At 52.6% G+C, this 15260-nt stretch overlaps 1 protein-coding gene across 3 annotated transcripts in view; it reads left to right on the top strand.

The window, feature by feature from the left end:
* NDST1 (N-deacetylase and N-sulfotransferase 1) overlaps positions 1-14260 on the top strand; it is a 62976-nt gene extending 48716 nt beyond the window's left edge. For all 3 annotated transcript variants that reach the window (XM_045437130.1, XM_045437132.1, XM_045437133.1), the window contains exons 10-15: positions 469-592; positions 2958-3132; positions 5194-5364; positions 6021-6130; positions 7818-7920; positions 9144-14260. In XM_045437130.1, coding sequence (XP_045293086.1) covers positions 469-592; positions 2958-3132; positions 5194-5364; positions 6021-6130; positions 7818-7920; positions 9144-9263 — 803 coding nt within the window. In that variant the 3' untranslated portion in view covers positions 9264-14260. The remainder of the gene's footprint in view (positions 1-468; positions 593-2957; positions 3133-5193; positions 5365-6020; positions 6131-7817; positions 7921-9143) is intronic.
* The last annotated feature ends 1000 nt before the right edge of the window (positions 14261-15260 follow it).

The following is a 15260-nucleotide window of genomic DNA, read 5'->3' as shown; positions in this document are numbered from 1 at the left end:
TCTTAGCCCTTCAAGAACTTCTTCACATCAACACATTACAGGGTCTGGAGCTCCCTTTACTCTGAGCTCCTCCCGAGTCTCAGAGGATAGAGCCCAGAACTGGAAACCATCTAGTTCTGGGATTATGGGAAGACACTAATGGATTGGGCATGGCTGCTGGAGTACAGGGGTTGGAAGGATTCTGAGGCCAAGTTCCTGTTTAGTGTTTAGAAGGCCGTGATGGATTACTGATGTCTACAGTGGATGCAGGAGTTGGGATACCCACATGCATGCCTTGTATTTGCCATCCGGGGTTTCATAAAATCCTTTGATCATGTAGATGAAGAAACTAAGCCCCAGAGAAGGAAAGGGACTTTCCCGGGATCTCCCAGTGAGGCACGGAGAGCTGGATTCAGAACCTAGGATCCCAGGCTCCTTCCTTGTGTTTGGGGGCTGGGCCCTGGTCTCAGCTGCCTTCTATCCCTGCAGGCACCACAGCCCTCTACCTGTTCCTGGGCATGCACCCAGACCTCAGCAGCAACTACCCCAGCTCAGAAACCTTTGAGGAGATCCAGTTTTTTAATGGCCACAACTATCACAAAGGCATCGACTGGTGAGTGGCCCTTTCTCTCCAGAGCTGGATGGGAAGGCAGTCACGGAGACTACCCGGGAGGAGGTCTGCTCTGGTCACAGCAGGAAGCAGCTGGCACTTACCCACAGCCAAAGTTCCTGTAAACAGGGACAAAGCCCAGTGACCCTTGGATCATGATGTTGGCGCCTTGTCACCAGCTGGGACGTTTGATGAGGAAGCCCTTTGCCCCTTTACATTATCGCCTGGGGTCAGAGACTGCTGGAAGTCCGAGCCAACCCCGCCCTTGCTTGCTGACAAACATCCTGCGTCCCATTGGATGATAGGGACTTGTCCAAGGTCCCAAGAGTTGAGGACAGAGCAGGGGCTAAAATCCAAGTGTTCTGACCTGAGAGCTGGCCCTTCTCAACTGTGTTTGTCTGACAGTGGAGCCGGGCGGTGTTCTTGTGAGCCCTTCAGAGGGGCTTGCTAGCCCTTGGGGGGGTTGCCTGGAGAGGTGGTGGTTGAAATCGCAGCTTCCCTCCAGAACCCGTCACCCGAGGTTACCGCGGGGTGTGGAGCCTACGTGGGGAGAGTCTTACACTCTGAGTCTTTCAGTGTGTATCTTTCTCCACTATTTGCCTTTTCTTACCCTACATGTGTATCATTACTCTTGTTTATTATGCTAACATCAGTGGTTTACCTGGGCGGAGAGATTATGGGCATTGTTTGGGATGTTTTTTTTGTATTTTTCTCTCTTTCTTTTGTCTATCATCTCTCTCTCTCTACCTACCTACGTGCCTACCTCTAATCTCTAATGTGTCTACTGTCTCTTGTCTAAAACCCATTGTAGCCCCTGGAAATCACCTTTCTTCGGATTTTAGGGAGGTAATATGGTGCAACACCATATATTCAGCAACGCTTTCAGCAGGTCTGGGATGGCACCTCATTAGCAAGCACCCCAATAGCACATACATCAGTTAATGTGTCTATTAGCAAACTCTGTGAATATTTACTAATAAGTCAGGTTTAGCTGCCAAATGGCTTTGCTACAAATGGCGGCGGGGGGTGGGAAAGCTCTGTTTTCAGAGCTTTCTCAATTTCGGTGTTACAGACAATGGTGGGTGTACAGGTGCTGTTTCATAAAGAAAATTCAGAGATACACCTGAAACTAATATAACACTGCATATTAATGAACTGGAATTAAAAAAAAAAAAAAAAACAAGAAAAATAAATAAATAAGAAAATTCAGAAATAGGAGGGAGCTAGCTATTCCTCGGCCCCATTCCCAAGATTTTGATTTTGTCAGTAGGTATGGGGTGGGGTGCAGGAATCTTACTGGCTCCCAGGTGGTTCTGATAAAGGCGTCCCTGGGACCTCCCTGGAGAAACCCTGTCTCACAGGATACAGGAGGGATCCTACAATCTCACCTAAGGTGGGTCTTTGGGCTTTGGCTCCCATGAACCCCTGAAGTTGTACTTCTTTTTTTTTTTATGTTTATTTATTTGTTTGTTTGTTTGTTTATTTATTTAGAGACTAAGAGTGTGCTCGAGCGGGGGTGAGGGGAGGGCAGAGAGAGAGGGAGAGAGAGAATCCCAAGCAGTCTCCCTGCTGTCGGCACAGAGCCCAACGTGGGGCTGGCTCTCACCGCGAGATCATGACCTGAGCTCAAATCAAGAGTTAGATGCTTAACCAACTGAGCCACCCAGGCACCCCTGTGTTTGTACGTCTATTTTGCCTGAGTAGATGCCCCTGGGAGGGTCTGGAGTGTTGGTTGAGTTTTCTAAGATGTCCTCAACTCAGAGCTGGTCCCAAAGGACTGGCGTGGACGTTACTCTGGGTGAGATACGGGAGGTTTATCTGGAAAGCCATGAGGCTGACCTACGTGAGGCCGGGGAAGGGTGTGGCTGGCAGGAGGTGACACACTCCCCCTTTCTTTGTCTCCTGGTCCACAGTGACAGCCTAGAAAGTACCGTTCTAGGTCAGGAAAGAAACCCTGTACTCTGGGGGCAGCTAAGGGTGCTCCTACAGTCCATGCTGGCCCTTTCTGGGGTTGGAGGTGTCCCAGCTCTCCCCCTCGAGGCAATGGGAGTTAAGGCCCTGTCAGTTTAACTGGGAGCATCTTGTTTAGGTTCAAAGACGCGACCCCCATCCCATGCCTTACAAGCCATATCACTTCCGTAAGTCTTCATATCCTCCTGACTCCAAGGTCCCCCCTGGAAAGGAGTGGATTCGAAAATGGGAGACTGCCGAGTGGCCATGTATGCAGAATCCCTACCAGAAGCGAGTCCGTGGGATCACTGTGCTCTGCTTGCTTTTCGAAGTTCTACCCCCAGTGACCCTCACCTCACTCTCTCATGCCCCCCTCATGAGTCTTGCCTGTGAGCTCTTCTGTCTGGGCTTCCTGCAGGTACATGGAGTTCTTCCCCATCCCCTCCAACACCACCTCCGACTTCTACTTTGAGAAAAGCGCCAACTACTTTGATTCGGAAGTGGCGCCCCGGCGGGCAGCCGCTCTGTTGCCCAAGGCCAAGGTCCTGACCATCCTCATCAACCCAGCAGACCGGGCCTATTCCTGGTACCAGGTGAGCTGGGGCTGGGGCGGAGCCCTGGGTGGGGGCACAGGGCTCTGTCGACCACGCAGCTACTCACTCACTCATTCAACAAACATTTAGTAAGCACCTACTATGTGTCAGGCCCAAGCTAGGAATGGGGTGGTGGGTAAGAATGGAGCCCCTCCTCCACAGTGCCTCCAGCCTAGTAGAGGAGACAGGCAGAAATCCACGACGCATCCCAGCTGGCAGTGACCTGGCCACCTTCCCAGCTTCATCGCGGCTCCTGCCTCTGATTCTGCCTCTGGTTCCACCCTAATGAAATGGAGGTTTGCTGAGCAGTGACCATACTAACTGGCCTCCTCACTGGGCACTGGTGGCGGGGGGGGGGGGGACGGGGGGCAGATTCAGAGAAGGATAAGGCATAGGACTCCCCATTCATGGCAGAAGCTGCAAACACCGGATCAGGTAAGGAATTCACCCGGACTGTTGTCTGTGCCAGAGAGGGTATGACTCCTACCTCCTACTTGACTATGTAAGAACTAGAACTTTCTTTAACTTCGATGACCTAACTTAATTTTTTCGAGTACCATTCCACTAGGCTGACAGGAAAGCTTAGACCTGAGCCTCTTGAGGGTTTCCTCCCCTGCCTGCCAATCTTCCTGGGATTGTGATCCAGTGCCAGGGTATGGGGGGTGGGTAGCTGGTCCACCAGCTGGTCCTGGATGGCCTCCTCAGGCCTGGCCACTTTGGGAACTTCCCTGCCACCCTCTGAGCCTGTCTGTCTGGGTTCTTCAAATGGCCAGCCACTTCCTCTCTGGGGCTTTGCTGTGTCCACGGAGCCAGCAGGTATAGACCCTACATGCTCTCTGGTCCCACAGGGCCCCCTTCTCTCACTCCCCACCCTGAGATGTGTATGAGTCTCAGTGTGGGTATGGGAGCTCATGAGAGTTACCCCTAGTGGGCAGGTTCCTGGTCTCTGGATGCTGATGGCCCAGGACATTGTTTTAGGTGGTTCAAACATGGCATTTTCCCCGTTTTGATTCTTTCCCAGTCCTGTCTTAGTCTGCTCGGGCAGCCGCAACACAATATCATGGATTGGGGGGCTTAAACAACAGAAATGTATTTCTTATAGTTGTGGAGGCTGGCGGATTCAGTTCCTGGTGAGAGCGCTCTTCCTGCTTTCAGATAGCCACCTTCTCACTGTGTCCTCACAGGGCAGAAGTGGGGGGGGGTGGGGAGAGGAGAGAGAGAGAGGGAGGGAGAGAGAGAGAGAGAGAGAGAGAGAGAGAGAGAGAAGGACGGAGGGAGTGCTCTTTGGTGTGACTTCTTATAAGGGCACTAATCCCATCATGGTGGCCCCACTCTCATGACCTCATCTAACCCTAATTACCTCCCAAAGTTCCCACCTCCAAATACTAACATTTATGGGGTAGAGCTTCAGCATATGAATTCGGGGGAGGGAACACACATATTCAGTTCCTAAAACCATCTGATTTCTATAAAGGAGACACTCTCAGTTTGGGGTAAATGTCTCTTCAGTCCTTTCTCACACTGCTAAGCTCTGTTTTCAACAAAGAGAGCACAAGCTTCGGGCTCAGGGCCTGTAGCAGACATTTGTATCTGGCTGGCATTTGAGAACGCTGCTTTATTTTTATTGCTTTTATGAATGATTACCTTCTTTATGTGACAACTGATTCTGGTTGTCTATTTATGGAGGCAGTAGAGAGTTTTATATTGAAATAGATTTATGTGAATAAGAAAGATGAGTCGATGTAAATCAAAAGTATATTGACATTGGCACACGCAGGAGGTTTGTGGATATGGCAGAAATCCGAGAGGTGGTGAGCAGAAGACCAACATTTGGAAACTCTGATCTAGTCCAACTCCCGCCTTGCAAAGATGGGAAAGCTAGGGCTCCAAGGGCCATGTCTTCCCCAAGTCAAAGAGCAGTGAGAGGCAGAGCCAGAACTTGAACCCATGGCTGCTGGTTCTAGTCCAGAGTGTTCTGGCCACTCCACGGCTGCCGCCCCAAGAAAGTCTCTTCCTTTGTGGCCTTCATGTGACATTCTGACCCTCTCCCCTTGCACACAGCACCAGCGAGCCCATGACGACCCAGTGGCCCTGAAGTACACCTTTCACGAGGTGATCACAGCTGGGCCTGACGCGTCCGTGAAGCTGCGTGCCCTCCAGAACCGCTGCCTGGTCCCCGGCTGGTACGCCACCCACATTGAGCGCTGGCTCAGCGCCTTTCACGCCAACCAGGTAGCTGCCTGTCCCTGACCCTTGGGAGGGCGCTCGCAGTACTGGCTTGTGGCAGCTGGCAGAGAGCCTCAAATCTCGTGTCAGTCTCAGGGCCAGATATGCCCTCATTGGCGAGCTAGACCTTCGGGGTCTTCCAAGGTTTCATTTTTGTTTATCCCAAGGCTGATGTGTGAGAATCCCCTGAGCCCTTGTCGCATTACAACGGGCTCTGTGTCCCTGAGGGGACTCTGAAAGCCCTGGGGTAGGGCTACCTTCCTCGGAGGAGGGGAAGGATATGGTGACGTAGTGAGAGCCTGGTTGGAAAGGTAGGCAGGGTCAGATCACAGCATTTTAGGGAAACCCTTGGAGGGTTTATGCAAGATAATGAGAGAGGCAGAGAGGTGCGTGGTAGGGTTGTGAGGGGCAAGCCGTGCTTGGGTGATAGCTTCATCTCTAGGAGAAGATGACATTGGTCCAGGGAAGCTGGCAGAGAGCTGGACTATAGAAGACTGAGGCATGGGGACACCTGCCATTCAGAAGTGGAAGATAAGGTAGAGGCTATAGAGTGCAGTCCCCAATTTGTGACTGTGGCTGCTGACCAGAAGATGGGGAACCTATTTGCCACTAGAGTAAACACACACCCATATCATCCTTCTCTTTTTTTCTCTTTCTTCCAGATTCTGGTCTTGGATGGCAAACTGTTGCGAACAGAACCCGCCAAAGTGATGGACACAGTGCAAAAGTTCCTTGGGGTGACCAACACTATTGACTACCACAAAACCTTGGCGTGAGTGTTGCCTTGGCTTTTCGATAGGGTGATTTTCTGAGCAGACACCTGGACCAAAAAGCCAAAGGCTTGAATGATTATGGAAGAGACACAGATTAGTTAGAGTTAGCAAGTGTTAGGAAGCATGCATATCCCTGATAGCTGTCTAGCAGAAAAGCTAATATTAATATGACTTGGGTCATATTAATAAAGGTATCAACTCAAAAAAAAAAAAAAAGGAGGTGATGAATATGTTCTACTCTGGTCAGTCCCAACCCTGGGGTTTTCTTTTCAGTCTGTGCTGAACATTTTCAGAATCTTTTACTGAAGTAAGTTAGACTACCATTAAACAGCCCCAGTTCCCCATAAGGGTTTCTTAGCATTAGATTTTGACTTAGTTATAATTTCAGGAAAAGGAAACTATAAGTATTGGTGACGGCTCATAATCCCACTCACTTAGAACCTGGCACAAGTGCACTGAGAATGCCCTCCCCAGATTGAGTAGGTGCCAGCCTGTGTTGCAGGAGCTCAGGGCTAGGGAGTCGTGTCTCCTAGTGCTATGTCCCAGACAATGACTCATGCGGCTGGATGGAGGTGGGGGGGGGGGGTCTCAAGAGAGGGAGGAATAAAGTCACCTTCCCTGGCTACCTTTTTGGGAAGGTCATGCGGTAAGAACGTTCCTTCTCACTCTCTTGGAAGTTGAAGGTAAAGAAGGTCACCTTAAGGCAGACAGGAACAGCAGCTAAGGGAGGGCTGTGGCATCAGAGATGCCTGGGTTAGGATCCCAGACCTGTTGCTTCTTTAGCTGTATGACCTCGGGCAGGTGTCTTCGCTCCTTCAAACCTCACTCTCCTCATCTGTAAATTGGAGACAAAGGTGATAATTCCTGCCACCCGAGGGTCACTGTATTGAACGAAGCACGCGTGTGGAACTCATAGCTCAGTGCCTGGCACGTACTGATGCTCAGAAATCCTCTCCATCATCGTCTTCCTCCTTTATGCCTACCCTGTGAGCCATCCAGAAATCCCTGTCTCCCTCACCAAATGTGAATTCTGTTTCCTGGCTCTTCTCATGCCCAAGAAGCTCCTAATGGTTCCTGATCTGGGGTTGAATTCTGATGCCAGCATGCCTCCTCCCCTCCCCTTGACAGCTTCAGATCTCATCTCTCCTCCCCAAAAGCCTTCGAAGGCCCAGCATGACTTCGAATCCTGAAGGCAGTCTTGCTTTGCCATTTCTGAAATTTAGTCCAAAAGCCAGAACTTCTCAGTGATGAGCATGCTTAAGTACAACAAAAATCCCCCACGAAGCTTTTTTTCCCTGTTGGGTTCTTGGGTGAAAGAAGTTGCTCAGCCCTGAGTAGGAGAATGCTCAGAAAAGATTTCCCAGGATCCTCTGGGATTCTGTTATGGGTCGCTAAAGGGACGGACTCACGCTGCTCCACCAGGACAAGAGAAGGCTCAGAACATGCGAGCTGCCTTCTGCTAGGAAGAAGGGGCAGGGGCGTTGAGTGTAGCCCAAGGGCAAAACTCGGGCCAGCGGATGCAAACACCAGCCCCACACATCTCTCTGTGGGTTCCAGAGTGTGCTTGGGGTAGTGGGTTTCATAGTCTAGGCTTTTGCCCTTCCTGGGGTCTGTGAACGTTGCCTTAAGGTGGGAGGGGGATGGGCTGGGCCAGCTCCCATCCATAGGCTTTCCCCAACTCCACAGGTTTGATCCAAAGAAAGGATTTTGGTGCCAGCTGCTCGAAGGAGGAAAAACCAAGTGTCTGGGCAAAAGCAAAGGCCGGAAATACCCAGAGATGGACCTGGATGTAAGTGGACGCACTGCCTGTGGCAGCTGGATAACTGGAGGGGGTCCCTGACTGGCGGGGATCCCCTCTTCCCTTTACCATGCACTCAGCACCTTTTTTTAATTTTTAATGTTTATGACTTTGTTTTTGAGAGAGGGAGACAGAGTGTGAGTGGGGGAGGGACAGAGAGAGAGAGGGAGACAGAATCCGAAGCAGGCTCCAGGCTCTGAGCTGTCAGCACAGAGCCCAATGCAGGACTTGACCTCATGAACTGTGAGATCACGACCTGAGCCAAAGTCAGATGCTCAACCGACTGAGCCACCCAGGCGCTCTGCCATGTGCCCAGCGCCTTAATGGCCTTGGCATTTCTTGGATGGTGTTTGATTGATTGATTGATTGATTGATTGATTGATTTTGAGGGAGAGAGCGGGGAGAGGGCCAGAGAGAGAGGAGAGAAAGTGTCCCAAGCAGGCTCCACACTGTCAGCCTAGAGCCCGACGCGGGGCTCAGTCCCACAAATCATGAGATCATAACCTGAGCCAACATGAAGAATCAGATGCTTAACCGACTGAGCCCCCCAGGTGCCCCTTGGATGGTGTTCTTAAAAGGAGGAAATAGAAGCTAGGACATGGTGGGTCAGGAATGGCTTAGTGAAGTGAGTATTTATTACCTTCTGCCAAGGGCTGAGTGCTGTGGGCTTTGAGGATGATTCAGACATGTGCTTTGCCTTCAAGGGACTCCTAGTCTAGGAGGGAGACTAGTCACACACACCAATAAGATGCAGGCCAGCAAGTGCTTCACGCAGCAGGGGAGCTGCACACAAGTACTGTGGGAATTCAGAACACGGAGATGCCACTGGAAGCTGATGGGGCGGGGGGGAGGGGCAGAGGAGGGGAGGGGCTCCGGGGTTGGGCCTGTGAGGATGGGGGTGACGCCGGACCTGGGCATAGAGGAATCCCTATTCTTGCAGGAGAGTGTCCAAAGGATGCAGGGGAGAGGTTGCACGCTGTGACTCTCAGTTGCCTCGGTTTTAATTAATTCTCTCTTTTCTCCCTATCACGAGAACTTTTACCTTGTGTAATTGTATTTTGGCACCCTGCCCTATAGGAGTTTTCTCTTGGAAGCTACCATTTTCAGAAAGACTGTGAATGACAGGTGTATGGGTGGACACGGACAGAGTGGTGGGGAGGGATCCCTCTTGAATCAGCGCGTCACTGAGATCTGAACTCTCCTTCCCGTTGCAGTCCCGCGCCTTCCTGAAGGACTATTATCGGGACCACAACATCGAGCTTTCTAAGCTGCTGTACAAGATGGGCCAGACACTGCCCACCTGGCTGCGGGAGGACCTCCAGAACACCAGGTAGCCACGGCCACCTCAGCCACACTGAACGTTTGCGATGGCCTGGACGGCCTGCCGCATGCTGAGCCAGACTGACCTGCAGAGTGGGGAGCTGGGCCTGGGCTGGCCAAGCACTTATGAGCAATACTCAGCTGAGGCCCAGACAGGGCCAGGAGAAGAGCCCAGGCAGGTCCGCAGGCACTTCAGAGCATCCAGTGCCGGGTCTGTGGCCTACAGGACCTCCTTAGCCACCAGGGGTCCGTTCCGTTCACAGCCTTCCATGGGGAGGCCACTTCCTGTTGGGGGGAGGCCACTTCCTGGTAGGAGGGAGTCCGTGAGACTCTTTTCTGTCCCTCACTGTGTTCTACCAACCACACCCTCCCCGTCATCCCATCACTCCCTGCCCCGGGCAGGGTATCCCCTCAGTATTAGCTGCCCTATTTTCCCTGTCCTCCAGACAATAGGGAGAAGAGCCCAGCTGGGCCTTTTGCCAAACCAGGGAGAGAGACTGGATGCTTCCCTGACTGTTTTGAGCCAGGCACTTCAGAGGGGTCAGTGGGGGACCCAGAGTCACTAGGCTGGATGTGGGGGTGGCCACCTCAAGAGAACTCTGGACCTCCTCACACATTCTGATTAATACTTTCACATCTCACCTTCCCTTTTGGGTAAAGGATCGCTGATTCCTACCGTATCCACCCAGTCCTCGGGGCCTTCTTCAGGTCCCCGGGGCACCGCCATGCCATTTGGACCCAGAGACCCAGGCCTCCCTACCCCTGTTCCTCACCCTGGGATATGACGTGTGGTGTTTCCTGTGGTAAAAGACTGAGGCGGTTCAGGAGTCTGCCAGTATACATGTCCCAATGTACATATGCTGTCCCCACGCCCACCCAACCTTGGCCCCTGGCAGACACTGGGCAGAGTGGGTGAGACTGCTGTCCATGGCTTTGCCCCAGCTACCTGTGGCCAAGGGCTCCTAGAGACCCCCTTAACCCCCTCCCAAATACTAAGAAGCTAAAGTATTTTAATATTTTGTTTTTTTCTTGGTGCCAGAGTTTATACCCTGGGTGCTGGGGTCGCACTGTGTTATATATATATATATATATATAATGTGTATATATATATATTCTATTTTTTTTGGTTGGGTTTATTTTTAATTCAGTCATACAAAATGGTGGCAAGCCCCAGTGTCACATCTCAGTGCTAGAGAATGGGATGGTAGGATGGAGGAGGGCGTGTGTCTTCATATGTCCGGGCCTCCAGGAGACAGTTTGGAGGTGTCCCTTGGAGAGGTCTCTGTTCCTTCCCCAAGTGTCGCGGTTGTCCTGGGGCTACCGCGGGTGAACTGAGGTGGTGAGATGAACAGGAGAGACCTACTCCCTCCAGGAAACCCGGCTTCGTGAAGCGCAGTGACCCTGGAGGAATTCTGGCCAAAGGCAACAGCAGGGCTGGGGCGGGAGGCTGGGGGGCCGAAGGCCAGCCTGTCCCCTCCCCCTCATATGGTGCTAGGTTGGGAGCTGCCCTGGGAGCCGGACTGCCCACTGGGACCCACTGAACTGTCTCCAGGCCCCCCTCCCCCTCCACAGACCATGGGATCTCGGGGCTGTTTTCTGGTTAGGGTCTGCTCCTACCCCCTTCTTTAACAATGTGAAGTGACGAAGGCTGGGCGCCTGTCCCCAGCCCCTCCCACTGCCAGGTTAGCTTCCAGCCCACCTCCAGGAATCCCTTTCTGGAGAGCCTCGTCCTGTTCGGAAGACTCTAGCATCTTGGGGCTGGAAGGGTCCTTTGACGGGTATGGAAACAGGTCCAGAAAGGGGAGGCGGCCTCCTTGGCCGATGTCTCAGAACTGGGTGCACGCGGAGCTGAGAACTGAATCTGAGGCTCCTGATTCTGGGTCCAGTGCTCTTCTTCCAATGCCACACTGCCTCTGAGCCCATCCTTGGGACCCTACTCTGTGCCAGGTTCCTGTCCCTCCCTCAGTCACACCCGTGGTCATTCCAGGATAGGGGACAAACCACTCCTTCTCAGCCAGGGTGCCTTTGAGCCTTCTCAGTTCCTGATCTGCATTTGCAGTCCTGCCTTGCTCTCCCCAAGAGGTCCTTCCCCAGTGTGCGGGGGGCCGGGTCTGGCTGAGCTCTGAACCCGTCCCCTCTTTTCAAGTTCTTCCCTGGGTGGATACTCAGCAGAACAGCTGCGTGTGGGTCCGCTGTCCTGCGAGAGAAGCCTTCCCATCATGCTTCTCCTCGGGGCCTTTGAGCCTGGGAACCCCGGGCAGTGTCGACCCCGCCGGGGATGAGGAACAGAGTGTCTGAGGACAGGGTGGCGTGCCTGCTTGTACTCCCGTGAGCGCTTGCTGGTGCCATGGCCCAGACTCGCAGGACGGGGTCTTCCGTAGTGCAGACCCCAGCGTCATCCCCCACCTTCGAGCTCCGTGGCCTGTGAAGAGCTCGCAGCTCCCAGCTGTTGAAATGTACCCTCTGTGTCTGGACGCCTGCTCCCACCTCCGGGAGCTCAGAAGGCCTGGAGGGCAGGCAGCTCCATTTCTCTCCGCCTCTGGCTCCAGGAAGGAGCGGGCAGTTTTGAGACCCTGTGGGACCCTGTGGGAGCAGAGGAAATATTGGAGCATTTTGTCCAGGCCCTTCTGGGAGGCTAGGAACTTGACCTGCCCCATGTTCTAGGTCTGTCTGGTCACTGCGACTTCCTTTCCCACTGATGAATCTTTCTTGTGGACCCACTGCCAGGACCTGTGGATATTGGGGAGGGGGACAGATAAATCCCTCTAGGGGCTCTCAGCTACTGAGCACACAGATCCTCCGCACGAGAGGTGCAAATGGGTACAGCATCGCAGCATCTTTAATGTTCGCTAATTCACTGTGTTTGGCCAAAAAATAAAAGAGAGAGAGAGAGGGAGAAAGAGAAATAGCTTAAGTCATGTAGCTGACTCCACCATCCATTCTGCCATCTTTTCCACGAGCCTTTGCTGGGGGAGGGCACAGGTGTCATGGTCACCTGCAGCTGCCTGAGTCACCTGGAGTTCTAGAGCCGCCCGTAGTGCAGGTGTCTTGTGCTCGGAGGGTGAGCCTGAAGTTTAAAGATGGGCCTCTTCCAAGCCTGTGCGTCGGAGGGCCAGCACCTCCGGGGCCCAGATGAGGGAGCAGTGGTCTGTTTCCAGTGGAGGAAAACTAGGCTGACCCCCCAGAGATTGGTGGTCTCAGTGGGGAGGGGTCCCCCATGGGTTTGTTGGTAAAAGAGCAAGTGAAAACATGTTTTACCAATTATTTTATTTTGAACACCCAGTACCCTCCATCTAGATTTCAAATGAACACGTCGCATTTGTTTTCTCTCTCTCTCTTCTCTCGCTTTCTGTGCGTGTATATGTTTTTTCTGAATTAGTTTAAAAGTAAGTTGCTGCAAATATCATGAGACTTTACCAAAACGCTTCCGCCTGGGTCCCCTAAGAGTTAGGACGTTGTCCTCCATAATTGGCCTGTAGCACACCCAAGACCGCAGTGATTTCCTAAGAACATCCGCTGTTCAGTCTATATTCACTTGTCCCCCAGGTAACTCATACCTGGTTTGGGAATCAGGATCCTGTCAAGGTGCATATATGGTACCTTATAACTGTGGTTGTCGCTCAGTCTCTTGAAATGCTGAAAAATCCTCTCTCCGCTCACTTTGATTTTTTGTAAATGACGTTATTTCTGAGGAGAGCAGGCCTGCTGTCCTGTCCGAGTCCCACATGCTGGATCTGTCTGATCATTTCTTCATGGTGTCATAGAATATGTTCCTCCAGCCCCTGTCTTGTCAAGGGGAATTCAGGCCGTATGGATTTTTGCCTTTTGTGCTGACTCGACAACTTCATCCCGGCCTGAGATGCCCCTCTGCTGTCACCTGTACCAAGTGCCAAACCGGCAGAAGGGCTGGATGGGGTTCCAGGAGCTCAGGGGAGGGCAAGGGGGTGGCCATTGCAGCTGGCCCTGGGTGCCCCCTAGGGGGAGGAGGCTGGGCCCTCTGGGAAGGAGATGCCTCTGGCTCAGAAAACCCTGTGCTACCCGCTCTGATCCTGGCGATGGACCACACGGCACCAAATAAAATATCTCTCTCTCTCTCTCTCTCTCTCTCTCTCTGTCTCCCTCTTTCTCTGTTTTGTGGCCTCCTGGTTTTTACTTCCCAGAGGCCCATGGTCTGTGTGCACTGGAGCAGAGCCAGGCCCCTGGGATGCACCAGGGAAGGGCCTAGCTGGGGAACTGCCTCCCCCAAGCTGTGGTGTGAGGAGAAGAGCACTGGGCTGGAGGCAGGAGATGTGAAATTTCGTCCCAACTGGGTACATTTAGTAGCTGCGTGACAGTTTTCCTCCCAGGGCCTCAATTTCTCCACTTGTAGCATGAGCAGATGGGACTAAAGCAGGGGTTTTCAAATGTCAAAGAAGGAAGCGGGTCTGCTCTAGGTGAAGTGAGGGTGGAGGGCCCAGGCCCCTGCCCTCAAGGCAATGCTGGGTGCCTGGTTTGCAGCCCCGGGCTGGCTGCCCCCCCAGGGCTTGCCCTTGCCAACTCCGACAGCCAGAGATGTTTTTAGTTCCCACAGGGGACGGGCATGGGCTTTGTGAAGGGTCATCGTCAAGGGCCTGGGGAGACTCTGGCTGTGTTTTATCCTAATGAGTTCATCCCTCCCTCTTTCCTTCCTCTCTCTGGCCCTTGAGGAGAATGAAGGAGGAGAGGGTTTTCTATGACTGTGCTAGCTTTTATTATAAGCAAGAGGGCTCCTTTTGTAATTTGTGCATGAAATTCATGTCATTTCCTGGGGAGAGGAGAGGGCTGACTGGAGAGGGTGGGGGGCACACTAGGGGAGCAGACAGAGGTTTCCTTCCCTTGTGTGGGGTGGGGAGAGGGGGGAGAGGGGATGCTACCCAGCTCACCCGATCAGGGCTCTCGAACCAGCCGTTTTGGGTTGTGTTAAAAGTGGGAACCTTCCTCCATTAATGTACAATCTCGAACTAACTGCTAATAAAGTGGGGTTCTATTTGTATGCACTGGTCATGTCTGTCTTGTCTCTCTGAACTTTTTGAAAGGCCTGCAGGGGAGGGGTGGAGATCCAGGGGGTCTGCACCACAGCCAGTGTGGCCACCCTGTGGATGGTGACGGGGAGAGAAGGCATTTTACTCTTTGATGCTGTTTCCCTCGTCTCTGAGGGATATGGAGGAAGTTGGGCTCACTGGCTGTTCCTGGAGAACCGGCTTAAAATGCAGATCCCCAGGCCACACTTCCCGAGAAGTGGCACATCTCTGGCAGATGTGGAGTGGGGCCCAGCCATCTGCATTGTAACCTCCAGCACCCTGAGGCACCCCGTTTTGGGAAACCCTGGCTTTGATCGATGAGTCCTGTGGATTCTAATTAATTTGGAGAGTCCCACTGTCTGAGCAACCAAACTGTGGTTAAAACACATGACTGTCTAGCCTTCCCAGCCTGACTGAGAGCCAAGCTTGACAGAGGCCCCGGCCCACCGTCTACAACACAGGGCTCTGGACCTGCTCCCTCAGATCCCCCTGCGAAGCTTTAAAACAATGTACATTCCCGGGTACCCCAAAATCCACTCTTTCAGAACCTTTGGGAGTGGGACCCAGCGAACTGCATTTTAACCCCCTGATACACAGGAAGATTCGGGAACACTGAACCAGGCCACTGAGTGCGAGCCAGAGAAGGTCCACCGGAACGTGGACGGCTGTCGAGGGGCGAACGAGGGCACAGCTGGGAACATAACAAAATGCCAGCCTCCGGGCACGAGGGCAGCACCTGCAGGGACCCTTGAAGTTTGTCAGCTGGGAGCTCGGTACAGGTCGTGTGGTGTCACCAACAGTTTGTGGCTGGAGGCCGCACTAATGGGAGCAGTTCCAGAAGGTATGCTACAGAAAGGAGTCCTGTGCCAGTTAAGGGGGTCAGGCTGCATCAGAGGTTTTTGAATTTTAAAATAGCTAATACTAATTTTTATTTATTTATTTTTAAAAAAAAAATTTTTTTTTTCGACGTTT

Source organism: Leopardus geoffroyi, chromosome A1, assembly GCF_018350155.1.
Source record: "Leopardus geoffroyi isolate Oge1 chromosome A1, O.geoffroyi_Oge1_pat1.0, whole genome shotgun sequence".
Lineage (NCBI taxonomy): Eukaryota > Metazoa > Chordata > Mammalia > Carnivora > Felidae > Leopardus > Leopardus geoffroyi.
Note: the sequence above shows the minus strand (reverse complement) of the source record. Positions and strands in the feature narration are given on the sequence as shown.